Source organism: Hyaena hyaena, unplaced genomic scaffold (assembly GCF_003009895.1).
Source record: "Hyaena hyaena isolate Hyena2069 unplaced genomic scaffold, ASM300989v1 scaffold_439, whole genome shotgun sequence".
Taxonomy (NCBI): Eukaryota; Metazoa; Chordata; class Mammalia; order Carnivora; family Hyaenidae; genus Hyaena; species Hyaena hyaena.
This window is the reverse complement of record NW_024081067.1, coordinates 1,124,784-1,150,723: the sequence shown is the minus strand read 5'-3', so window position 1 is coordinate 1,150,723 and position 25,940 is coordinate 1,124,784. Positions and strand designations below refer to the sequence as shown.

General features: G+C 37.2%; 2 protein-coding genes across 2 annotated transcripts in view; one reads left to right on the top strand and one right to left on the bottom strand.

Annotated features, from left to right (window-relative positions):
- Nucleotides 1-5,781, top strand: part of DHX9 (DExH-box helicase 9) — a 52,242-nt gene extending 46,461 nt beyond the window's left edge. Inside the window, exons 25-28 of the mRNA XM_039252981.1 lie at nt 384-613; nt 776-891; nt 1,581-1,781; nt 4,425-5,781. Of these exons, the coding sequence (XP_039108912.1) occupies nt 384-613; nt 776-891; nt 1,581-1,781; nt 4,425-4,794 (917 nt within the window). The 3' untranslated portion in view covers nt 4,795-5,781. The remainder of the gene's footprint in view (nt 1-383; nt 614-775; nt 892-1,580; nt 1,782-4,424) is intronic.
- Nucleotides 5,782-11,744: 5,963 nt separating this feature from the next.
- SHCBP1L (SHC binding and spindle associated 1 like) overlaps nt 11,745-25,940 on the bottom strand; it is a 31,332-nt gene continuing 17,136 nt past the window's right edge. Inside the window, exons 7-10 of the mRNA XM_039253001.1 lie at nt 15,525-15,678; nt 13,843-14,093; nt 12,949-13,071; nt 11,745-12,119 (exon numbers count right to left, since the gene is read on the bottom strand). Coding sequence (XP_039108932.1) covers nt 11,868-12,119; nt 12,949-13,071; nt 13,843-14,093; nt 15,525-15,678 — 780 coding nt within the window. The 3' untranslated portion in view covers nt 11,745-11,867. The remainder of the gene's footprint in view (nt 12,120-12,948; nt 13,072-13,842; nt 14,094-15,524; nt 15,679-25,940) is intronic.

The window sequence follows — 25,940 nt, the reverse complement described above, 5'->3', positions numbered from 1 at the left end:
AAGAATGGCTATTTAAGAACAACAGGTGTAATATTTTATTGTTGTCTTTTTGGTCTAGCTCTTATTCTGAGGGCAGATCATTAAACTGCTGTACATGGAGGGGTGTTGTTTTTTTGTAGTTAAGTAATCATTCCAGGCTTATGTTGTGGTTGAGTCTGTATAAGAAAATACAGGTATTTTAGGTTTCTTGTTGTGGAGACTCAGGGTTTCTCCTTGAACTTGATGTGGGTGCAAGAGTTCTGAGAAGAGAGGAAGTTAGGCAAGCAGGTTATCTGAAGAAAGACCGGGAAGGAGTCAGTTCTCCTAATTTTCTTAACTAGTTTACATGCAATATGAGGATCATTACCCAGATGTCTGATGTTTTACCCCATTCGTCTTAACAGATTGCTTGTTGACACAAGTGTTTACTAACACCGGACCGGACAATAATTTGGATGTTGTTATCTCTCTCCTGGCTTTCGGGGTGTACCCTAATGTGTGCTATCATAAGGAAAAGAGAAAGATTCTCACCACTGAAGGGCGTAATGCACTTATCCACAAGTCATCTGTTAATTGTCCTTTCAGCAGCCAAGACATGAAGTACCCATCTCCCTTCTTTGTTTTTGGTGAAAAGGTAAGAAAAGGTTTTAGAAAAATTAGCATTGCAAATCTAAGTTGTCATTACTTATTGAAGTGCAGTGGAAACATGAATTTTAACTTTCAAAGCATAGTTCATTATCATTATTTGGCGGTTAGAGTGTCATCTGTTTCCTCTTGCCTCGTTTTCCATCTGCAGATTCGAACCCGAGCCATCTCTGCTAAAGGCATGACCTTAGTCACCCCCTTGCAGTTGCTTCTCTTTGCCTCCAAGAAAGTCCAGTCTGATGGGCAGATTGTGCTTGTGGATGACTGGTATGGATTTTCAGATGTGAACTACAAACTGTACAGATTGCATTCTTAAAGTTGAGGTGTAATGGGATTCAGCTGCTCAGTCTAACTTAATTTGTGAAACATGACAATTGCATGACACAAGTGAGGTCCTTTATAACATTGTCTTTTATTGGAGAGTGGTATCTCTTGGTAGTTTATACTCAGTAGTCATAAATGAACTATACTAGAAGAAACAAATGCATTAGGCATTGGAGTTACATCTGCCCCATGAACACTACCCTAAGGAATTAGAATCTAATTGGAACTTGGATATCTCTTTTGTGTATTCTGTATGTTGGTTAGAGACTACTGGTAAGCATGTAGTATTTAGCACTTGACAAAAGTGGAACAGATCTTAGTGACCAGTCTGTAGGCTCAGTCATATGTAACATTCCAACAGTGTGTTTGTTATTTCTTCCATTTTTTATTGAAGCTAAGTGATCTACATTGCTAACCTAACAGTATTTTGCTTGAAAGACTTATGGGTTCACAGTACCTTCCAGTAGCTAGCAGTGAGTCTTAAAAAGTTAGTGTAGATGGTTATCATTCTTCATACCTGTAGTTGTTAAGAAGTTAAATTTATTCTCTCAGATACCATGTATGAAATCAGGAGACAGTAGTCTTTTGCTGTGTGTCCCCTTCTTGTACTTTATCGTTTTTCTCTATTTTAGGATTAGACTGCAAATATCTCATGAGGCTGCTGCCTGTATCACTGCTCTCCGGGCAGCCATGGAGGCCCTGGTTGTTGAAGTAACCAAACAACCTAATATCATCAGCCAGTTGGACCCTGTTAATGAGCATATGCTGAACATGATCCGCCAGATTTCTAGGCCATCAGCTGCCGGTATCAACCTCATGATTGGCAGTACGCGGTGAGTACTGCAGTAACTTTTCTTTGAACCAAGCTGAGGACAGTAATCTTTTTTTCTTCTTCTTTTTAACTATTTATTTATTTTGAGAGGGAGAGAACATGAGAGTGGGGGGACAGAGAGATGAGGAGAGAATGAATTCCAAGCAGGCTCCAAGCTGTGAGCATGGAGTTGATGGGAGCTTGATCTCACAAATCATGAGATCATGACCTGAGCTGAGATCAAGAGTCAGATGCTTAACTAGCTGAGCCACTCAGGCGCCCAGAGGGCAGTAATCTTATACTGGCCTAAAATCCCCACAGTTAACTATTAGAGACCTGGTTATTTTAAGTTAAAATTCTAGACCTACACTGAATATGAAATATAAAGCTGGTTAACACACTCAGAAAGATGTTACTAAGTTTTGTTTCTGTTACTGATATATTATGTCAGTGCATATATTGGGAGTTTGAAAGGGACCTTGAAAGTACTTATAGAGTCAAGGGTGGGTCACATGACCGGAAAGTAACAGAGTCCAGACCGTTCTCTTTCCACAGTACTGTTCTGCCACCTCTAGCAAAAAAAATGTTGATGGGGTGTTAAATTGCCACTTCTTCAAATGAAAAGCCTCAAGGTTTATCTTAGGAAAATGAAAGAATGTGAATATCTTGGAATGCCTGGATGACTCAAGTTGGTTAAGCTTCCAACTCTTGATTTTGTCTCAGGTCATGATCTCATGGATTGTTGAGTGCCAGCTTCAAGTCAGGCTCTGCACTGACAGCATAGAGCCTGCTTGGGATAGTCTCTCCCTCCCTCTCTCTCTCTCTGCCCCTACCTAGCTTGCTCTCACTCTCTCTCAAAATGAATAAACTTTTTAAAGAGAAAAATGTATCTTGAAGGGTGAAATTTCTCATAATTCTTAAAATTTGTGTCTTTGGTTCACTTTTTTTCACCTTTTTAATCTTTACTTGCCCACAACTTATTTGGAAATATTTGATAGCTACAGAGAAGGCAGAGGAATAGTAGTACAGTGAAAAACCCATATAGTCACATAACTTAAACTCCCTAATCATCGCATCTTGTGCCACTTGCTTTCATTTATCTGTGCACAGACCCACCTGCTTTTGTTTAATCCTTTGTGACTAACTCGCAGAGGTTACAGTATATTACATTGGTATACTTAGTGTATCTTTAAAGCACATAGCTGCAATACCGTGATCACACCCCAAAAGTTTAAGTGTTATAATATTATCTAATATACAAACATACTAAAGTTTTTCTAGTTACCCAAAAATATTTCTTAATATTTCAAGGATCACTTACTGCATTTGGTTATAAACTATTATAATTTTAATATATAGAACTGTTATGTGCCTTATGGATTCTGGGTCCCATTTTGTTACAACTGATTTACTTTTTAAAATTTATTAATCATATAGATAGTATTCATTGTGTGCCAGACACTGTGCTTAAGTGCTTTTCTAATATTTGATCTATCTGTGATGTAGATAGATCTCTGTTCCCGTTAATATGAATAAGGAAACTGGCACAGAGAAGTTCAGACCCAAGGCCATACAGCTAGTGAATGGTAGGACTGGGTTCAGACTAAGACCGTAGTGACTCCTAAAACAATGCTCTTATTTATCGTGCTATACTTTGCCCTTTCCAGTGGGTCAAATATATAAAAAATTACTGAGAAGAGTCTTCAAAAAGAAAGGTAGATAATTGTCACAGGCAGATAACAACTGCAGTGCTCATAGGTGTTTAGGAGAGGAGAGCTTACTTTCGGCAGGAGAGAGAGTGATTAAGGAGGCTTCACGTATAATCTGCTTTGTGAAGGACAAAAGTCCAGATGTAGAAAGGATGGGATAAATACACGAAAAAGTCTGGGTTGCGTGAATATAATGATAGCCTCAATCACAGTAGGGAGAACTGAGATGGAGAGAAGCGAGGATTAGATGGGTTTGCAGGAGAGTTGGGAGGAACTGGTGATGGATTGCAGTGGGGGGGGTAGTGCATGGAAAGAATGAAGACAGACCCCAGCCACGTTTCTGTCCCGGACGGCTGCTGAATTCATAGTGCTAGTCTCTCAGAAAAGCTGCGAAGGAGGAGTAAGCAGTTTGGGGTATGCTGCATTGAGGCTGTTGGTGAGACATCTGATTTATGCAGTTTTCATTACCCCTCATTTTTATTGTTTTGCCACATGAAACAGATGTAGGTGAAAATAAATCCCCACAGACATTTTTCAAAAACATATTTCAGAGTTAATGAAGGAAAATACTTGGTGATAAAGATCAAATAACTGATTGCCAACTCCAGCAATCTCTTCTTTACACGTATTATTGCCTTCATAGAATGCTGTATAGGCATTGCCTCAGTGAAAGCAAACTAGCTTAAGTTGTAAGGACATATGGCCAAAAATAAAGATCTTTGAGAATGAACCAGAAAGAACTTTAGAAAAACAGATGGTTACCATTAGTTGATACATCCTCCTGTTTTGGAATAACAGTTTAGTTCATTTCAGTTCATTTCAGTTTGCATTTGTGCACTTGGCCTGTTCCCTTTATGTATTAAATTTTCAAATATGACTAAATGTTTATTTTTTGTAAGTGCCTAAGAAGTATTACGGATGCTTTGCTAAAACGGTGATTTTTGTACTTTTCCTAGGTATGGAGATGGTCCACGTCCTCCCAAGATGGCTCGATATGACAACGGAAGTGGATATAGATGGGGAACCTCTGGTTATGGTGGTGGAGGCTATGGCAGCGGAGGCTACGGAGGTGGCGGAGGCTATGGTGGTGGTAGTGGAGGCTTTGGTGGCAGCGGCTTTGGTAGTGGCCCCAACTCCTTTCGGTCTGGCTTTGGTGGAGGCTATAGGGGAGGTGCCCGAGGTGGCTTCAGAGGTGTCTCAGGAGGAGACTACAGAGGGGGTGGTGGCGGCGGCTTCAGAGGGTCTGGGGGATTCCAGCAGGGGGGTATGAGAGGGGGATTTGGGGGTGGTTACTTTGGACAAGGACGAGGTGGTGGGGGCTATTAAAGCTTGGTTATGTCAGTTCCCATCCATAGACAGTAAAAAAAAAAAAAAAAAAAATTTTTTTTTTTTTGCATGCTACCCATTTTCCCAAGTTTATTTGATGCCAGTAAGTAAACCCATTTTCCATCCATTGTGTGGTTCGTTATAGTTTAAGGAAACCAAGCATATAGCTAGATCCATTAGTGGTTTTGTTTATATTATGTAAAATATAATGATCTGTTATAAAAGTACCACAGTTTGTATTTTTTCTTTAAGGAGTAAAGATTTGCCCTTAAAATTAACTTGATATTTTCTTGGCTTTAGTTTACTACAATAGAAAATAAAGTATTATACCAAATACTGGCCATGTAGTTCATTGTTGACCTTATACAGTAGACTTATTTTACAGTGCCAGTTACATCTATTAGTTTTAAGCTTCACAGGAAAAATTGTGCTTTCAGTTTTCTAATGTATACCAAGTGATAGTTCCTACATGTTGTAGTTAGAATAAATAGTCTTGAAATGGAATTGTTATTACAGCAAATTCTGGCCAGTACACAATTTCACATGGACCTCTGCACTTGAATAAAACTTTTGACCTAGGGCTGAACATTTTGACTTTTTCCCCAAGCTTTTTCTTTGAAAAATCTAAGACCAGGGTTAGCTTTTTCTTTAGTTAGTTTGTAGTGTAAAAATTAATTTTAATTAGAATTTTAAAATTAACCCACAAAACTCTTTAACGGTTAGAAGTCAAAGCTAAATGAAGCTTCACCAATGGATCAATGGATTTTAGTAGAGATATTTATACATTTATAACACTATATGGTTTTCAATAAATTTTCACGCTTCTGACTTGAGAAATAGCACAGTACAGGAGAGATTACAAAGGCTTTGGATTGAGTAGAATTAGCCTCATGTCTTAAAGCTGCAGATCTCAAGATTGTATCTCTGACTGCGATTTCCTTTCTGAGCATCAGATCATATTAACAACTGCTGCTTGGATATCGCACAGACACCAAGAACTCCGCACTCTCCAGACTGAAGAGAACCACCTAATTCACCCTGTGCCCTATCCCCATCCTGTACTGTGTTGCCCTGTTCATCTGTGGGGGGGGTTGTAATCACAGGAGATTTAGCTGCTTTAGGCCAAAGCCTTATAAATTGCCATATGGATGTAGTCTGTTCTCCCAAAACATTTTCCAGTTGTGCTTTCGTAAACCAACTGCCTGTTCCCTTCAGGCCTGTGTTCACTTGGAAGTGCAGTGATGCTACAGCTGGAGTAAACATTCCCATACAAGTCTCATACCACCGCCACCCACTCCTGGTGAGCCTTCAGAATAGAAGCTTCTCTCCCTTCTCCCCTCTCCATCTCCAGCCTCAGTCCTACTTCCCAACCATACTGAGCTTTTAGCCTCATCAGTGGACCATGCTTTCTCTTACTTTTGCACATGTGCTGAAAACTCCCACAGAAGGCATACATTCAGTAATACCTCATTCATCTGGTACTTCTTTCTCCAACAAGTGTAACTATGAGTGAGAAATCAAAAGATGACCAGAATGGCTGAGAGGTCAGATTACATTCTCTAGAACATGAAAAAAGCAATTAGGCATCGTTCTAATAATCTTTTAGTCTTTGGCTAAAAACCTAAGGAAATGCCTAGGCAGATTTCCAGAGCTCTTTTCTTTGTGGCTCCTTCCTGCCTGTCTTTTTGCTCCACAAATTCTAGCTGCCTTCCCTAAAACAGCCTCTGTCTTTTGAGCTCCATGAAACTGCTTGTGCTTGCTTGGCTCTTCCTTCCTCTGCTGTGATCTACTAGTTACATGTATGGAGATAACAGCTTTGTGTGTGTAGGGTTTTTTTAAATAGGTAATTTGGTTTTCTAGTTGTTTGCATGGGAGTGGGGAGGAAAATCAACCATCAGACTGTCACGGCTGTAAGTGGAAGTCAAGTTGGTTTTAATTGTCAGAAGAATCCATTGTAACCTCCAGAAGTCATTCCTTTGAAAAAATCATCAGACACATGGAGCAGAAGGCCATGTGGAGGAGGATTTTGTGGCATATTAATACCTGGAGATACTAGGGCTCCTCGTGGCTCAGCCTGTTAAGCTTTTGACTTTGGCTCAGGTTACGATCTCAGAGGTTCATGAGTTCAAGCCCTGAGTTGAGCTTTGTGCTGACAAACAGCTTAGAGCCTGGAGCCTGTTTTGGACTCTGTGTCTCCCCCCACCCCCTTGTCTTTCTCTCAAAAATAAAAAAAAATACCTGGAGATATCAACCAATGTGCTGTGTTTCCTTTTTCAAACATCCTTCTACATCTGCCTAGAACAAAGAGAATATTCAGTTTAAGGATGTTGCAGGTGCAAGATGACTGGAAAGCGATTCCCAGAACAGAGGTGATTATTAAGCCCCCACCCCACCCCCCTTCCCCATTCAGGAGATGAAAGGGGCTAGACACGGAAAGGATTGGGAAGAAAGATCACAACAGCGGGGTTTGGAGGTGTAGGGAAAGTTGGCACTGATAAAATTGGGCCTGCCCTGCTAGAAATTTAGGCAGGGATGAAAATAGACCTGTTGGGTGATGGCGTCTTCACTGTGTACTTCCAAGTTTTGTGAGACGTAAACCTAACTGACTCCATTTTAGGAAAAAAACCTCCATCTTGAGGGTGAACTAGGCCCAAACCCAAAAAACCGCAGGAAGTACTTAGGCAGCCTGCCCTTAGTTACTTCCCTAACGACAGCAGCAGCCAATCAGTTTAAAAGAGGCGCCTATGTCCCAAGACGTTCCTGTTGGCAGTTTGCGGTCAAGCCAGATGGGCCAAGCCAATCGGGTACTGACGAGACAGCATGTGCTAAAACTCAACCTATCCGGAGACTGCCAAGCTGGACAGCCCCGAATTCCACTGTAACCACAATAAAAGCCCTGCGGCCCTGAGTTCGGGGCTCCATACCATCACCGCTGTGTCAGGGTGCGTTGGAGTGCCTGCTCGAGCTTGAATAAAGACCCTCGTGTGCTTGCATCGCAATCGGCCCCTCGGTGGTCTTTGGGGTCTCGTGATCTGGGCAGAACAGTTTGAAGATTGTAGCAGTGCTGTCTCAGTCAATAGCTTTCTTTGAGGTGAGGGTGTTCTAGAAGAGAATTGTAGAGTTGCCTTTGGGCCCAGAGAGAAGGGGAATAAGCGGAGGTGCCAGTTCCAGGAAGCCATGCTCCTCAGAGTCTGTGTCAAGAGGCTATGTCAGCGCTGTGTCCTTAAGCAACAGCTACAGTTTGATGGGGTCTCCTATGAGTGTGCACATAAAAATCCTCTGGACCTCATCACCTATGCCAAAGAAACAGACCAGGAGACCATGAACAGTTGTGTCAGCTCCGGGTCAGCACAGACATCTAGAAAGAGGACATCAACTGTGGCAAAGCACATGTTTGAAAGCCAGTTTCCTGACAAAATTGGGATAAGAGAAACACCACCAAAAACGGGATTATGAATTACACTGAAACAGAGACGGGTTTTGGTTTTGACGGGAAAAACGGTTCCTGAATTCCACTTGATTTGCCTAAAAGTCTCCAAGTTTGGCCAGAAGACAAGTTAGTGTGTTCGCTTCATGTGGTATTTGTAGACTGTCCTATTAGGTGTAGTGTGAAAGGCTTCTGAATCGTACGGAAAACTTACTATTGAATCAGAGCTAACTGATTACAGTAATTAAACTACTTTAGTGATAATTTTGCTTTTAGGAAAGAATCTGTTTCCTGGGCACTAATTATGGTGACCCAACTGTCCCAGTTTGCCCAGGACTGAGACACGGAAGGTACTAAAACTGGAAAAGTCGTGCACAAACTGCACAAGTTGGTCCCCCTAGGATAATCTTAATGGGAGGTCATTCAGGAATTTCCAAACTTTGAAACTGCATATTCCTTTCAAACCTAGAAATTTAGAGGCATTAAAGGAAATTATTTAATCCAGTGTTTAACACTTCTCATGTTGGTAAACCTATACAGTATATTCCATATTAAAATAATAGGAAGTACAATAGGATTTGATTAACCCTCTGATCTAAATAAAATCCAGGGCTTTTTTGGCATTAGTAATAGCTCTAAGCTTTTCCAAATTAAACTAATATTCTAATGATATCTGTCAATGGCTTCAGAATTTTATTAAGTAAAATAAATGTGCATCTTATACAAAATCCGAAAAATGACCAAAAATTTTATATTGTCATGTTCAGTATTTAAAAAGTTAAAAAGTCCGAGTTTTCTACAGAACAAATGAGAATGTTCTGTAGAAAACACAATACAATTTTGTTAGAAGACCACTGTTAGGCTTCAATTGAATAATAATATGTGAAAAGAGACTTAAATATTACCGGTATCAGTGGTCAGAAGCTTCTGTGGCCTGAGAGGCTCCTTTGAGAATATGGTGAATGCTGTGGACTCTCCATCAGAAGGCATGCACACAACATTCTTTTACTTAAAAGTTTCCCTAGTTCTCAGACCCTTCAAACGCGTGTTTCTGTACTCACTTTAAGAACCTGATTTGGTTCAATCCACTAAAAGTGTACTATATTTATATAGTCTTATCTTTCATTTTAATAATTGGGGGAAAAAATCTACCCCTGTCCTCAAATGTAATGCTTTCTGGTTGTTAACTTCAATCTAGAAGAGAACCCTTCAGGACAGCTGTCTCACAAAGAATGGCAACTTGCTCCTATAATCAGAGCAACGGCTGCCAAAGGAATGGCTCTCTGTCCCTTGATTTGTAGCCAGTTTCACTGCTTCTACTTTATAAACCGACAGCAGGCCTTGGTATTGTGGGTCCCATTGTGCTCTTTAGTTGAGGCTGTGCTCTAGCTGCTACTGACATTGTAATGGAATAGGAAGTCTCCGCTCCCACTGCCAGTATTGCAAAAAGGCAGAAAGGGGTCCAAATTCATTCCTTTTCATTCCACACCACACACCACTCTTCTAATCTTGATTCTACCAGTCTTTGACCTCTAGAATCCTAACATTTTCATCCCCAGGCAACTTTGATAAAATGTCCTTAAAAAGTCCTGTATTGTAAATCTCATTTCAGTCTTTAGCACAGGCAGAGACACCCCAGTATCATTCTTTAAAACTGTTTAGCAGTTGTTACTTAGAATGCACAGTACAGTGGGAGATGTCATGTTCCTAAGACCTAGTGCCTATATTCTAAGAAATTTTCAGCACCTTAGGTGGCCCAGATGCTTAACGGACTGAGTTGGCTAGGCACACCCCGAAAACAAATGTGGTTTTAAACATTGTTTTTGATACTCTTAGTCCAGTAAGCATTAGGTATTCTATGTAGGTAGTAGGAAAAACTTAAGTTTATAGCCAAATTAAATAAAAATTAAAATATTAAAATAAATAAAAAATTAAGTTTATAGCTAATTCCTGATTCATTCCCACTTATCTGCTAGTAACTGAAATAAAGTAAGACAACACTACAGCACTATATTATATAGAATTAGGTTCAACTGCAGGAGACCAGGAAATCCAAAATAAGAGGCAAACAATACAGAAACTTAGCAAAGGTGACCCTGTGTTGCCATAGAGAATCTCTTGAGGCTGACTGAGATTTGAATAAGGCAAGGTTTTTCTCGTTTCATCAGCAGTCTTTAATTTTTTACACAGGCCTTGTTAACTGGGTGACATAATTTCAGGTACTGTCCATGGAAGCTTTAACAAGAACAGTCTTTCTACAATGAATGTAATGAGCTATAGGAGGAGGAATTTTCCATTTCAAATCCTCTTCCTCCACTTCCCTTTTTTGGCTTCAGGAAGAGGTGATTGACAAAGACAGGATCTTTTGAGAGTGAGCAAAAAGCAATAGCTTTGCAAGAGCACACTGCTCACTCACTGGTTACCTACCTTTTATCTGTTGCGGCCATTGGTTTCCAAGCAATTTCTCTTTTCCTAGGCTCACTTCAGAGTAGGTGTTTTGTTTTGTTTTGATTTTTCTCCTATTCTCATGTCCTTACAGCATGCAAAACCATTTTTCAGATTTTCTAAGAAATTTGATCTTTCACCAAGTTTTCTCCCTCCTTCACCTTCCCATCTCTCCTTTCCAGTGTAATAACTGACCACAACTTCAAAGGTTTAACACCAATTTATTATCTCACACTTATGTAGGTTGAAGACTGACATGAGTCCCCCTGGGCTAAAGTCAGGATGGTGACAGGAACTTTCTGGAAGCTTCAGGAGAGGATTTGTTTCCCTGCTTATTTGAATGGCTGGCAGGATTCAGTTTTTTGCAGCTGTTTCCTGAATGGTTATCAGCTGAGGGCTGCTCTCAGCTTCTAATGGCCAACTGCTTTCCTTGGGTTTGGCTTCCTTCCTCCACCTTCAGAGGCAGCAACAATGGATTGAGTCCCTCTCTGGTTTTCAATTTTTCTCACCTCTTTAGTCTCACCGCCTTTACCCACTCTCCTGCCTCCCACTCCCACTTTTAAGTACTGATTATATTGGACCTACCTGGATAATCAGGGACACTTTCCTCTCCTCAGGGTCCTCAACTTTAATCACATTTGCAAAGTCCCTTTTGCCATGTAAGGTATGTATTCACAGGTTCTGGGGATTAGGATGTGGATATCTTTGGGGAGGTCATTCTGCCTACCACTTATCTCAACCTACTTTCTAGGTCAAAGGCAGACAAATCCTAATTCTCCTCAAAAGGGATCTGTTGGGCTTTCGTGCTCCATTGCTGAGCCTGGAGCTTGTGCTTCTCCCTCTCCTTCTGCCCTTCCCCAGCTTATGTGCACATGCACACACGTGCTCGCTCGCTCTCTCTTAAAAAAAATAAAAACATATTTGTTTTGGAGTTAAATAGTGATGATGGTGGTACTTATCAAAAATATACCAAATAGTGTTGAATTATATAATTTAAGAGGTGAATTTATCATTTGTGAATCATATCTCAAAGCTGTTATTAAAAAAGGTTAAAATGAATCATTCAATGAAGGCATTAGAATGTTTAAATATTTTTTAATTAAATAGGTTTTGAATTTAATTAAAACTACTATTTCTGTGGGATATGAGGTTTACTAAGCAAATATCTGAAATATAAAATGTTAACATAAATCCAGATGCTTTAACTTGTGACTATTCTGATATCCCCCTTCAAGTTTGCTTCTATTTTATTATTATTCATCTCCAAATTCAGATTCTGCATTACCCTGGAGAGCATACTGTCGTCTTTTTTATCCCCTGAAGCTGCCCCTTTGTTGAAGGCTTCTTCTGCTACGATAAAAAATTGTTCAGTTGGTTGAAGAATGCTTACACCATAGCCATTGTTGTTGTAAATATGATTATTAGTCATCTTCAATTTTGGTGCTGGAAGAACCTGTTAAATTATTCAAAGAAAAGAGTGTTTCAATAATTTCTATAAAAATAAAATACATGAACTCTAGAATTCTTGGATTTACACATTTCTTTAAAACAACTGAATTTCAGTTTTGAGCAAGTGATATTTTCTTCAGACTAGGTAATGTAATATTAACTATAAAAATATTTACTGCAGAATTATTAAATGAAGTTTTCAATTTATTTTATACAATATCTCATGAAGCTTTTGATATAAATATGGAAATGATTTCAGATTTAGAAAATGATAAATTTTCAAGTAATACAAAAATAATTTGAAATATTATAAGTAAACTAGAGTTCTAGGGAAAAGCTTCATTATCTACATAAGTCTAGAGAGGAACCTAGACAGGTAGGATTCAAGGAAGTAGAAAGGAATGGGAAAGCATTTCACTTATAAATTATTGCTATCAATGTTTTAATTGTCTAGCTTCTTGTACAAACTTTGGAAGTAAGATTTAAATATTTCTTAATATAATTTTTTTAATTTGCTTTACTTCCCAAAACGTATTACAGATCTGTCCAATGAAAAAATCTAAAAGGCTTTTTATAAAAGCGTTCTATCGGCTTTATCAAAGTTATCTGCTAAGAATCTAATTATTCTAATCTGCTACGAATATAATTATTACATTGTAAGGCTAAAACTGTTTTATATCAGCCATCATTTAAACCATATTGTTAATTATATTTACTATTCTTTTCCAAGTCAATAATAACATTTAGACTAAACTGTATAGAAGTAATATTTTGGTATCTTTGTGATAACTATAATTCTTATAACAATTCTATATTAAGAAATATGATAATACCTTCATATTAACTCCACCTAAGGTGCTTTTTGAATGATCACTGGTTCTGAGGTTATTACAGTGATGGATTTCATTCCTTTCCAAAATGGCTGTGCTCCCAGGATACAGTTCGACACCAGCACCCTGTAAATTAAAAGCAAATAAAACAATCTCAAAACACACATATACCTCTCTAAAATTTTCTTTGGATTTGAAAATTGTAATTCTATATTAGCACTCTCAACACACGAAGTTACAGAAAAATATATGATAGTTTGTGTAACGATATATTGTAGAGATAGTTAGAAATGTTGAAAACTAGTACTATCTGTGTTAGAAGATCACTGGGCCTAGAAGGAGGGTTGAGGTCATATAGTCTCATTGAGGCACATTGCCCCCACCCACCCAAATGAAGTCTCAAGAAGGCAGCCAAAAATCTCTTCAAGCAATTCTTTCCACTGTTATGAAATTTTATTTTTATATACTCTAAACCCCTCAATGCTGTGGAAGTTTAGTGGAAATTAAGTCATTCTATAAAAGGGTCCTATTATGTTTATCCTTTATTTAATCTTCTCATTGAAACTTCCAGTCCTTTAGTGAGTTTGTGCTTGTTATTTGAAGACTCAAATTCATTTGTTTTTAAGTAAACTGTTAACTGACCCATGATCTGCTGTACAGCCACCAATTCCTAGATATTTTTAAAAATCATACTTAAAGCTAATAATGCCTTAGTCTGGACTTGGGCAGTTCGCTTTTCCTATACGTACTATGATGCTCTGTACTTGTCCTCATTTTGTCAGTTTCTAAGCTTGATTAGAACTCAATTCAGGGATGAAGTAATTGTTATTCTTTGCACACTAAGATCCCTCAGACTTATCTATTGTCACATAAAGCTGTGTTTATAAAATGGAATACCTGGGCACCAGTTATTTCACTGTCTGTGATGGTCAAAGCAGCCCCTGTCAGAACACACACTCCTGTTCCTTCACATTTTAATACACAGTTTTCTAGAATCATGTGACCAGACTCCACCACCACAATACCATCAACTGTGCCTTGTTGTATCAAAGATAGATGCATTAGCTTCACATTATCGGCTTTAGACACCACAAAACTGTCATGTGAAGGCTCAGAAGTAATCATAATTTCCTCTCTCTTTCCAACTCCTGATTCATAGAGACAAAAACACATAATCAAGTCAGTGATCCCAAAGTTTAAAAGTCCTTTAGTGGTTTGGTAATACTTGCTATTACTGTTTCTCTTTTCATGTATTTTTAATAAATAATATGTACGTAATTATCCAGTTGTTAACTGATTATATACTTACTATAATGTAATCTTTTGTCCATATTTTGATGCCATGATGGAAGAATATGGTTTATAATCAATATAAATGTACCTATGGTATTTATTCAACATACTCATTCCATAATATATTTTCCTAAATTTCCTATTACATAACCAAGCAGTCATTTACAGAATGTCTAAGGTACAAAAGCTCTCTTACCATAATCTGGTTTTAAACCACAATAAATTACCATAACTAAAAAAAGACTGGCAGAGACTTGTGAATTAGGTTATAAGATTAATGCAGTCATGCCCACAATTTTGATCTAGAGTAGTCAAAGCAATCAGCTACATTTAATATCAATCCAAAAATAATGAGTTGAATTTTCAAGGAGGCTATAAATTTTAAAAATTAAAAATATGTTCCTTATTATCCAAAATATTACTGGTTACAGTCATCAAGATCTAGTGAAATTTTTGCTCAAATTTTTTAAAAAAATATTTTGAGAGAGGAAAGATAGCAAGCGCATACGAGGAGGAGAGAGGGTCAAAGGGAAGTGGGGAATTCCAAGCAGTCTTCACAAAGCTCAGTGCAGGGACTGATGCAGATCTCAATCTCATGACCATGAGGTCATGACCTGAGCCAAAATCAAGAGGCACTCGCTCCACCATCTTTGCCACCCATGTACCCTTGCTCAGTTTTTCAACTGATAGGCAAAGCTTAAGTCACCTCAATCTTTTCTTTTGGTCAGACAGTGGGAATATCCTTACTTCAATGTCAAAGGGCAGAATTAAAGTTACTAAATAGGTTCAGAAACTGAAAGGAATTTAGTAAACTCTACTCTTCTATTTTAGCAAGTCTGCATATGAATTAACCTTTCTGAGAAAATGCTGAGGATTTTTAATATATCCTTACATTGGGTTTTCCTACTAAAGTGATAAGAAGTGCAATACAGACAGAAAAAGTCATTTGAGTAAAAATATAGATGGAGCAAATAGAAAATATTACGAACAGGTTTTTTTGTTTTTTCTGGTTTTGATCTTTTTTAGAATCTGTGCATATAGTGCTACCTTATCATGGGGAAGAAGTAGTCTCATTGTTTTGCTCTGGTACATTATGTCCAAATAATGTCATCTGTACAGATAATATGCTCATGAGCAGGTGAGAAAATCTTAATTGTGAAAGGCACATAAGGGATTTTTGTGTTACATAAACTCATTAACAATTTCTAATAATTTAATTAACTATACTTATACAATTTTTCCAGTGTACATTGCTATAGAAAGACTGCAAAGGATGCCCTGCTAACCCTTTATAATGATGTCATCAGTCAATAAAGCAAGATTCACAGCTTGATATTCTCCTGGAAAAATGACCACTGTATCTCCACTGTAACAACTATCCAAAGCCAAATCCAACTCATCATGCTGTTGGAGAAGTGTATCTGAAGATAAGTCCTTTACCTGAAAAGAAGAAAGAAAACAGTACACTATCAACAATAAATTTGAAAATAGGTCATTTTATTTATTTAAAAAAATTTTTTAATGTTTATTTTTGAGAGACAAGTTGGGGAAGGGTGGCAGAGAGACAGGGAGACACAGAATCCGAAGCAGGCTCCAGGCACTGAGCTGTTAGCACAGAGCCCGATGCGGGGATCGAGCCCACAAACTGTGAGATCATGACCTGAGCCGAAGTCGGATACTCAACCAACTGAGCCACCCAGGTGCCCCCAAAACAGGTCATTTTAATCAGCTAACTTATTATTAATGTGCTTTTCTCAAAGGCTTACTATGTATATTACACTGTAATACACTGTAAATACTCTATCTTTATGTTCATTAAATGCTGAAAGTATTAGTCCATCAATTAAGGGAATGATGAAATATTTTATTTACAATCACTAATAATTTTACAGCTATTAAACACTGTGTGCCAGAAGTTATATATATATATTTTTAATTTATTTCTAGGAGAGAGAGAGAGACAGCGTATGCAGGGGAGGGTCAGAGAGAGAGGGAGACACAGACTCTGAAACAGGCTCCAGGCTCTGAGCTGGCAGTCAGCACAGAGCCCGACGCGGGGCTCGAACCCACAAACTGCGAGACCATGACCTAAGCGAAAGTCGGACGCTTAACCAACTAAGCCACACAGGTGCCCCCAGAAGTTATATTTTGAACTTAACATATTACCTCCTATGCCTCACAACAGGTCTTTGAGGTGAAGTAGTATTCTTACCTTATCAGGTGCAGGAGATTGAAACTCAGTAAGATTAAATGATTTGCCCAAGGACACAGAGTTAGTGACTGGTTAAATTAAGCTTTAGAATCAGGTCTTTATAACACCAGATCTCTTTCTAATATGCTACTTTATTCTCTTTAACTCAAACTAATCCTACAATTTTGGTAAATCAAAAAAACTTTGTATATTAAATATTCTAAAACTAAAAATAGTAGGTACCAGGAATTTGCACTGAGAGTAGGAAACGGGAGAGAACTTCATTCTTAGCGGCATGAAGAGTGAGGTACTTTGGAAATAAAGTTTGAAAACTAAAAATATATTCTGAAAAAAAGCTTATTTTTATCCCAGTAGTAGTGGTATTATCATTCATATATCTTTTTTTCTTATAAGAGTGTAACTTACAAAAAACAAGTGATAGCATAACAAAAATTGAAACTTCCATCTAAAAAAATGTATTTTATGAATGTATTCATTTACTCATCATATCAACATGCTATACCATACATGTACATGGCTTTGAATCCTGACTTTTCATTGCAACATATTTTTCCATATCTATAATATTTTTTCAAAGCCTATTTTTTTTTTAAAGTAGGCTTCATGCCCAGTGTGAAGCCCAATGCAGGGCTTGAACTCACTACCCTGATATCAAGACTTGAGCTGAGATCAAGTCAGACACTTAACCAACTGAGCCACCCATGTGCCCCTCAAAGCCAAATTTTTAATGATTATATAATAATGCATCATATGGGCATATCATAATTTATCACAATTTAATTATAATTTTCTTACTCTTAGATGATTCATAATTAATACTATGAAAATACTAAAACAAATAAATCCTTATGCACATCTCTAGTTATTTCTTTAGGATAAATTACTAGATGGAGAATTGCTGTGTCAAAGGAATAAAAGATTTCAAGCATCTTGAATACATCTTGCTAAATTGCCCTCCAGAAAGTTTAACTAATTAAAATTTGGTTTGGAAAAAATAAATAAATAAAATTTGGCTTAAGAACTCATTTTGCTACAAACTCATCAGCAGGCAATATCTTTTACACTTATAAAATATTTGCCAGTTTAATAGGCAAAAACCCTCACTGCCTCATTTTAATTTCCATTCCTTTGGTAAGCAAGAGTGAATATTTTTTCCAGATATATATGAAACTCATAATCTTTACTAAATAAACAAACCCGTATATTCATTTCCATGTGTATTCTAAAAACTTGGGTGGCAGAGAGTGCAAGCATTACCTCTGTAATTATTTTGGAAGAACTCTGGATTCCATCTCATTTATTTATTTTTTCATGAAAATAGGAAACACAAGAGAGAAGAGTTTGATGGGGAAGATAAGGAATTTAGTTTTGGTGCCAGTTAATTTGAAGTACTGGAAGTCACTAAGTAGAGGTGTCCAGTAGACTATGCATATAAGAGTCTAGAATATAGGACTGAGATGTGACTAGGTATAAAGATCTTGGAGTTACTTACGTATAATTTGAGCATAGGAATGGATAAGATTAGCTGTAAGACTATATAAAAAAGAAAGATAGCACTTTGGGACAGAACACTGAGGAACTTTTAAAGAATAGGCACAGAAGTACCTGGCTGGCTCAGTCGGTAGAGTATGTGGCTCTTGATCTTGGGGTTGTGAGTTTGAGCCCTATGTTTGGTGTAGATTGCTGAAATCAATAAACTTAAAAAAAAACCTAAAGAATAAGGAGAAATAAATGAAGATTTCAAAGCTGAGGAGTAGCCAAAGAGGTGGTGAGAAAATCAGGAGACCAAGATGTCAAAAAGGAGGAAGTAGTTGATGATGTCAAGTGCTGAAAGGTTACATGAGGTGGTAATCTTTGAGTTGTGTTTACTGAATTTAGCCACAGTTTGGTCCTACACTGATGGCAAGAGCATTTGCACCGATATCCTGGAGGCAGAAACAAGATCACTGTGAGTACAGGTATTTTTGGTTTTGCTTTTGTATTTTGGCTGTAGGTGTTTATGGAAATCTCTGTCAGGTCTCTGGCTACCTGCTGAGATTACATAATAGACTGTGAATAGACACACACAAAAAGAAATACAGCTTTTGCAAAAGAGTTTGGAAGATTTACTAACCATACAGACAATTGCAGTCCTCAACAATTAATAAAGCAACCCTGGGGATAGGGTAGACTCTGATTTCTAGAGTTATTATATTATAATACTCAAAATAACCAATTTTCAACAAAAAAATTTTACAAGACTTTTGAAGAAATAGGAAACTATGGCCCATTTACAGGAAAAAAAAAGATTGACAGAAACCATCTCTGAAGAAGCCCAGATAAGCCCTTGGATTTATCAGACAAAAATGTTAACAACTGTCTTAAATATGTTCAAAGAGCTAAAAGAAACCAGGGACAAAGAACTAAAGGAACCAAAAGGACAATGTGTGAACATACAGAGAAGATTGATAAAGATATAAAATTATGGGGCACCTGGGTGGCTTAGTCAGTTGAACATCCAACTTTTGATTTTGGCTTAGGTCATTATTCCAGGGTCATGGGATCAAGCCCTGCATCAGGCTCTGCGCTGAATGTGGAACCTGCTTGGGATTCTTTCTCTCCCTTCCCCTGTCCCTCTCCTCTGCTCGCAAGCTCTATCTCTCGAATTAAAATAATAATAATAGGGGCTCCTGGGTGGCTCAGTCGGTTAAGTATTCAACTTCCTCTGAGGTCATGATCTCATGGTCCGTGGGTTTGAGCCCCACATTGGGCTCTGTGCTGACAACCAGCTAGAGCGTGGAACCTGTCTTTGGATTTTGTATCTCCCTCCTCTCTGACCCTCCCCTGCTCACACTGTCTTCTCTCTCTCTCTCTCTCTCTCTCTCTCTCTCTCTCAGAAATAAATAAATAAAAACATTAAAAATAATAGTAATAATGAGATAAAACTATGAAAAGGAACCAAATATAAATTCTATTGCTGAAAATTACAATAGATGAAATAAAAATACTCACTAGAGAGGTTTGACATCAGATTTGAGTGAGAAGAAGAAAGAATCAACAGGACAATTAAAATTATGTAGTCTGAGGAACAGAAAGAAAAAAGTATAAAGAAAAATGAACAAAGTTGAAGGGACCAGTGGTATACCATCAGGAATAAAAATACATCTATTACAGGAGTCCCAGAAGGCAAAGAGAGAAAGGAGAAAAAGAATATTTGAAGAAATAATGGGTGAAAACTTTCCAAAATTGTTGAAAGATGTGAATCTACACATCCAAGAAACTTAATGGATATCAAGTAGGATAAACACAAAAAGATCCAAACCAACACACATAATCAAACTGTTGAAAGTTAAAACAAAGAAAATGGTGAGAGAGAAACAATCCAAAATAAACAAGGAATTGGCAATAAGAGTAACAACTGATTTCTTTCTTTCTTTCTTTCTTTCTTTTTTTTTTAATTCTAGGAGAGAGAGAGAGACAGCGTGAGCATGAGAGGGTCAGAGAGAGAGGGAGTCACAGACTCTGAAACAGGCTCCAGGCTCTGAGCTGGCAGTCAGCACAGAGCCCGATGCAGGGCTCGAACCCACGAACCACGAGATCATGACTTAAGTGAAAGTTGGACGCTTAACCGACTAAGCCACCCAGGTGCCCCATAACAACTGATTTCTTAACAGAAGCCATGGAAACCAGAAAGCAGTGGGACATGTTTAAGGTAGGGGGTGGGTACTGTCAATCAAGAATTCTCTATATAGCAAAACTACCCTTCAAAAACAAAACAAAACAAAATGAAGAATTAAGACACTGACAGATAAACAAAAACTGGATCTTCCCTACAAGACATGCTAAAGGGAGTCTTTCAGACTGAAGGAAAAGGACACTAGATAGTAACTTGAGCCATATGAAGAAATACTACAGTAAAGGTAACTACATTGTTAAACATAAAGCCAGTGATATTTTAATCTTGGTTTGTAACTCTTCTTTTTGATTCCTATATTACTTTAAAAAGCAATGCATTAAACAATAAATATAAATCCATGTTAACGAGCATATGATGTATAAAGATTTAATTTATGACAATAGCAACATAAAGGGGGAAATGGAGCTATACAGGAGCAGAGTACTTATATGCTATTGAAGCTGAGTTGGAATCAATCAAAAGTAGATTGTTATAAATTTGGGGTGTTAATTGTAATCCTTGTGGTAACCACTAAGAATATAACTAAAATATATACAGAAAGGAAATAAGTAGTGAATGAACCAATGCACTAGAAAAAATCAAACACAAAAGAATATGACATACAGAAAAAAAATTGCAATATGGCAGAAGTAAATGCTTCCATATCAGTAGTCACTTCAAATGTAAACAGATTAAGATTACCAATTAAAAGGCAGGAGATTGGTAGAATAGATAAAGAAATATGATGCAGGCACCTGGGTAGCTCAGTTGGTTAAGAATCTGACCCTTAGTTTCAGCTCAGGTCATGGTCTCATGGTTCATGAATTTGTGTTGGTGGCACAGACCTGCTTGAGATTTCTCTCTCTCTCTCTCTCTCTCTCTCCACCTCCCTCCCTCTCTTTGCTCCTCCCCAGCTTGCATGTACGCTTTCTCTCTCAAAATAAATAAATAGACATTAAAAAAAAGAAATATGACCCAACTATATGATCTCTCCAAGGGAATCACTATATCCAAAGACAGAAATAGATTAATACTGAAAGTACAGAAAAAGGTATTCCATACAAATAATAAACAAAAGAGAACTACAGTGGTTATATTAATATTAAACAAAATAAACTTTAAACCAAAAACTGTTACCAGAGACTAAAAGGGACATCATTTATTGACAAAAAAATTTAATTCATCAAGAATATGTAATAAGCATATATACACCAAACAATGAAGGCCCCAACATATCTGAAGCAAACATTAACAGAATTAAAGGGAGAAATAGTTCAGCAGCAACAGTTGGAGATTTCCATACTCGTCTTACAATAATGATTAGAACATCTAGACAGAAGATCAGTAAGAAAATAGAGGACTTAACACTGTAACTTAGGTAGATCTGACACACATATATAGACCTAAACATATATACAGAACCCAACACAGAAGAATACATACTCTTCTCTAAGTGCACATATAACATTCTCCAGATACACCATATGTTAAGCCACAAAACAAGTCTCAATAATTATCTTCCCTGATCACATGGAATTAAGTTAGAAATTGACAACATCAGGAATACTAGAAAATTAACAAGCATGTGGAAATAAAACAACCCACTCTTAGACAACAAATGGGTCAGGGGAAAAATCCCAAAGAAAATTATAAAATGCTTTGAGATGAATGAAAATAAAAACCAACATCCCAAAATTTATGGGATGCTGAAAGCAGAGTTCAGAGTGAAATTTATGGCAATAAGTGCCTACATTAAAAAAAAATCTCAGATCAAAAACCTAACTTAACATCTTAAAGAACTAGGAAAAGAACAAGTTAAATTCAAAGCCAAGAGAAGATAGGAAATAAAGATTAGAGAAGAGGTAAATTGAATGGAGAAGAAAAAACCCAATAGAATTAATGAAATCCAAAGTTTATTCTTTGAAAAGCTCAGCAAAATTGAGAAGCTTTCAGCTAAACTGACTTAAAAACAGGGGGAGAAAACTGAAATAACTCAAACCAGAAATGAAAGTGAGGACATTATTACTGACCTTACAGAAATAAAAAGCATTATAAGGAAATATGAATAACTGTATACCAACAAATGCACCAAAGCCTCTCACTTTGGTTTTCTTTTTCAGTATTACTTTGGCTACATGTGGTCTTGAAAAGACAATTTGGAATGGGATGCCTCTCTTTCTCCTAGACCTGAGAAAATGTTTAATGTTTAGTTTAGGCACTGGAACAAATGCTTCTTATTTTTGCCAGGAATGATTGTAAAGCTATAGAGTGTATGGAAAGAGCCCAAATGTCCATCGACTGATGAATGGATAAAAATGTGGTACACACACACACACACACACACACACACACACACACACACACATTGGAATATTATGCAGCAATTGAAAAGAATAAAATCTTGCCATTTGCAACAATGTGGATGGAACTATACTGTATCATGCTAAACAAAATAAGCCAAACAGAGAAAGAGAAATATTGTCTGATCTCACTCACTGCATATGTGGAATTTAAGAAACACACAGCTAACATAGGGGAAGGGAAGAAAAAATAAGATAAAAACAGAGAGGGAGGCAAACCATAAGAGACTCTTAAATACAGAGAACAAACTGTGGGTGGCTGAGGGGAGATGGATGGGGGATGGGCTAAATGGGTGATGGACATTAAGGAGGGCACTTGTTGGCATGAGCACTGGGTAATATATGTAAGTGATGAATTACTGGGTTCTCTCCTGAAACCAATACTACACTGGATGTTAACTAACTTGAATTTAAATGTAAAAAATAAATAAAAATAAAAATTTTTAAAAAATAATAATAAATAAAGAAAACCCAGAGTGTTCTAAACCTAAAAACAGTCATCCCAATTGAGAACTTGGAGAATAAATGAAGAGGTAGGGACTAATATTTAATTTGGTTGACTGAAAGGACATTTATGACAGTAAGTGGATAAAGAATACAGAAGGACTAGGGATGGGCTGTGTTCAAAAGACAGTAAGTTCATTAGAAGTGCTGTATGTTGCTGAGACAGCGAGGTAAAGATGCTTATAAGGACAAGTAGTGATGTTGGTCAGCAGCGAATACAAGCAAGAAAGGGAAAGAGAAAAAAAGAATAAATTTACTGAAAAATCACTGTGTGCCAGGCACTACTAGGATAACGTCTCGTATCATCCTCAAGAGCTCCTATAAGATAGTGGTGGTGGTGGTGGTAGTTTAGTTTCCTACTAAACATTTACTGAGTACTTACTACATACCAGGCATATTCTAAACATATTACAAATATGAATTCATTTAATCTTCACATATAAAATATAAATAAGAAACACATACACTTTATAAATGAGGAACTAAAGCACAGACAGGTAAATAACTTGTTGAAAATCACATAACTAGTAAGTGGCAAAGCCAGAGTCTGAATCTAGGAAGTCTGGCTTCAGAGCCCATGGTCTTAATCAGCATAATATACAGTTTTGATCTCTCTCTCTATTTTGGGGAGCTTTTTAAGTTTTTATTTAAATTCCAGTTAGTTAACATACAGTGTAATATTAGTTTTAGGTGTACAATATAACGATTCAACACTTCCATACACCAGCCCGTGCTCATCACAAATGCACTCCTTCATCCTCATCACCTATTTCACCCATCCCCCTTTCCCCCCAGTTACCATCAGTTTATTCTCTATAATTAAGAGTTTGCTTCTTGATTTGTCCTTCTCTTTTTTTACCCTTTGTTCATTTGTTTTTTTTTTCTTAAATTCCATATGAGTGAAATCATATGGTATTTGTCTTTGACTGATTTATTTCACTTAGCATTGTATTATCTCGCTCCTATGTTTATACCAGCATTAGTTACAATAGCCAAATTATGGATGCAGATCAAGTGTCCACTTGGCTGTCCAAAAGCTTGGGATATATATATGAATATATATATATATATTCATGTACATATGAATGTCCCATATATATATATATATGAATATTATTCAGCCATAAACAGAATGAAATCTTGCCATTTACCTCTCTTTTTAAAGCACTCTGCAAATAAGGAAATTGAGGCTCATAAGTTAGGCAGCTTGCCCAAGATTACATAGTTATTAAGTGGTCTCAGACTGGCTACTTAAACCCTGGGCTATCTGACTACAAAGTCCATGTCTTTTACTACAGTACTTGTGAAGATCACCAACAGAGAAATGATGGGGCACGGATAAAATTGTTTCAGAAGAGAACGTAGAGCAGGAAGAACTTTGAGTAAAGAGTCCTCAAAGTTAAGAAGGGTAAATGTCACGTACATAGCTCTGATAACTATCAAATTATACGATTTTGTCCACCTCAACAGTAAATCTAAGACAAAAGATCTAAGCAAAGTGGAAGTTGATGATGCTGCTGTCTCAGAGGAGTCTTTCTCACATTATCCAGGCCTGCGAAGTTCATGGGTATTTACTTACACAAATGAAGACAGGGTTGCAAACTACAAGATAGAAATCAAAGAAATTTCTCACTCTCACATAGGAAAATAAAACCAGAAACAGATTTAAAAACAAAATAAAAGGAGGGGTGCCTGAGTGGCTCAGTCAGATAAGTGTCTGACTTTGGCTCAGATCATGATCTGACCGTTCGTGAGCTCAAGCCTCACATAGGGCTCTCTACTGTCAGCACAGAGACCACTTTGGTCCCCCTCTCTCTACTCGTCCTCTCAAAAATAAGCAACATTCAAAAAAAGATAAGTAAAAATAAATATGGTAAAATGAGGCTGGAGAGAGAATCAGAATCTATACCTTACTTTTTTTTATACCTTACTTCTTATAAAGATTTTTACAAAGATAGTTGGTAGAATAATTAATGTTATTGAATAATCTGATGCAATAAGCAATTAAAAGAAAATTAAATTTTGCTGAAAATAATAAAAATGGGTAGGATAGTAGACAAGACCAGGCTAATAAGCCAACTTTATCTCTCACTACTCTCCTCTTAGGTGTTAAGCACCATCTTTGCTGCACTTCTTTCCATTCCTCATATATACCACATACTCTTGTCAAATATACACTCATTTACTAATTCAACAAAAGTGCTAAGTACCTACCATGTGCTAAACATCATGCTAGGTGACTGGATGAATGGTAAACATAACACAACTTGCTCTCAAGAAGCTCATGTTCTTATAAAAGAGACAGACATTTTATAGACAGCCACAAAAAATATTAAGTATGTAACGATAAGGGAAAATGCAAGGTACTGTGGGAAAGACAGTGTAATGTATTCTCGAAGGTTGAGAAAGCCTTTTTCTGTGGAAATACTTAAATTGAGACCTGAAGGATGTGAGTAGCTCTGTGAAACAGCATGGTGTACACCAGGATGTTGAGTTAGTGAAGGAGAATAGAAGTGGATATATGAAGGATATGATTAGGATAATTCTCAGAAAATTGTGACTAGCAGCTGGATAGATGGTGGTGCCATTTATTGGAATAGAGAGATCTAGAATACAAACAGGCCAATGGACAAGATCGTGAATTTAATTGTGGACATTTAAGTAGACGTACTTACGAGAAAATTAAGTGGTAATGAGCAACAGGCATTAGGACATATATGTCTTGGACTAAGAACAAAAATCTGGGCTATGGAGACACATTTTAGATTATCAGTATATGTAATCAAAGTCACAGGAAGAGATCAAATAAATCACTTAGGGAAAATACATAGTGCCAAAAAAAGTAAGTACCAAATATTTAGAGGACAGAAGAGGAAAAAAAAAACTACAGAGAATGAAAACCAGGATAGTAACAGAAGACAAAAAAAAAAAGGATATTTCAAGGAGAGAGGTGTGAAATGCTAGGGAGCCA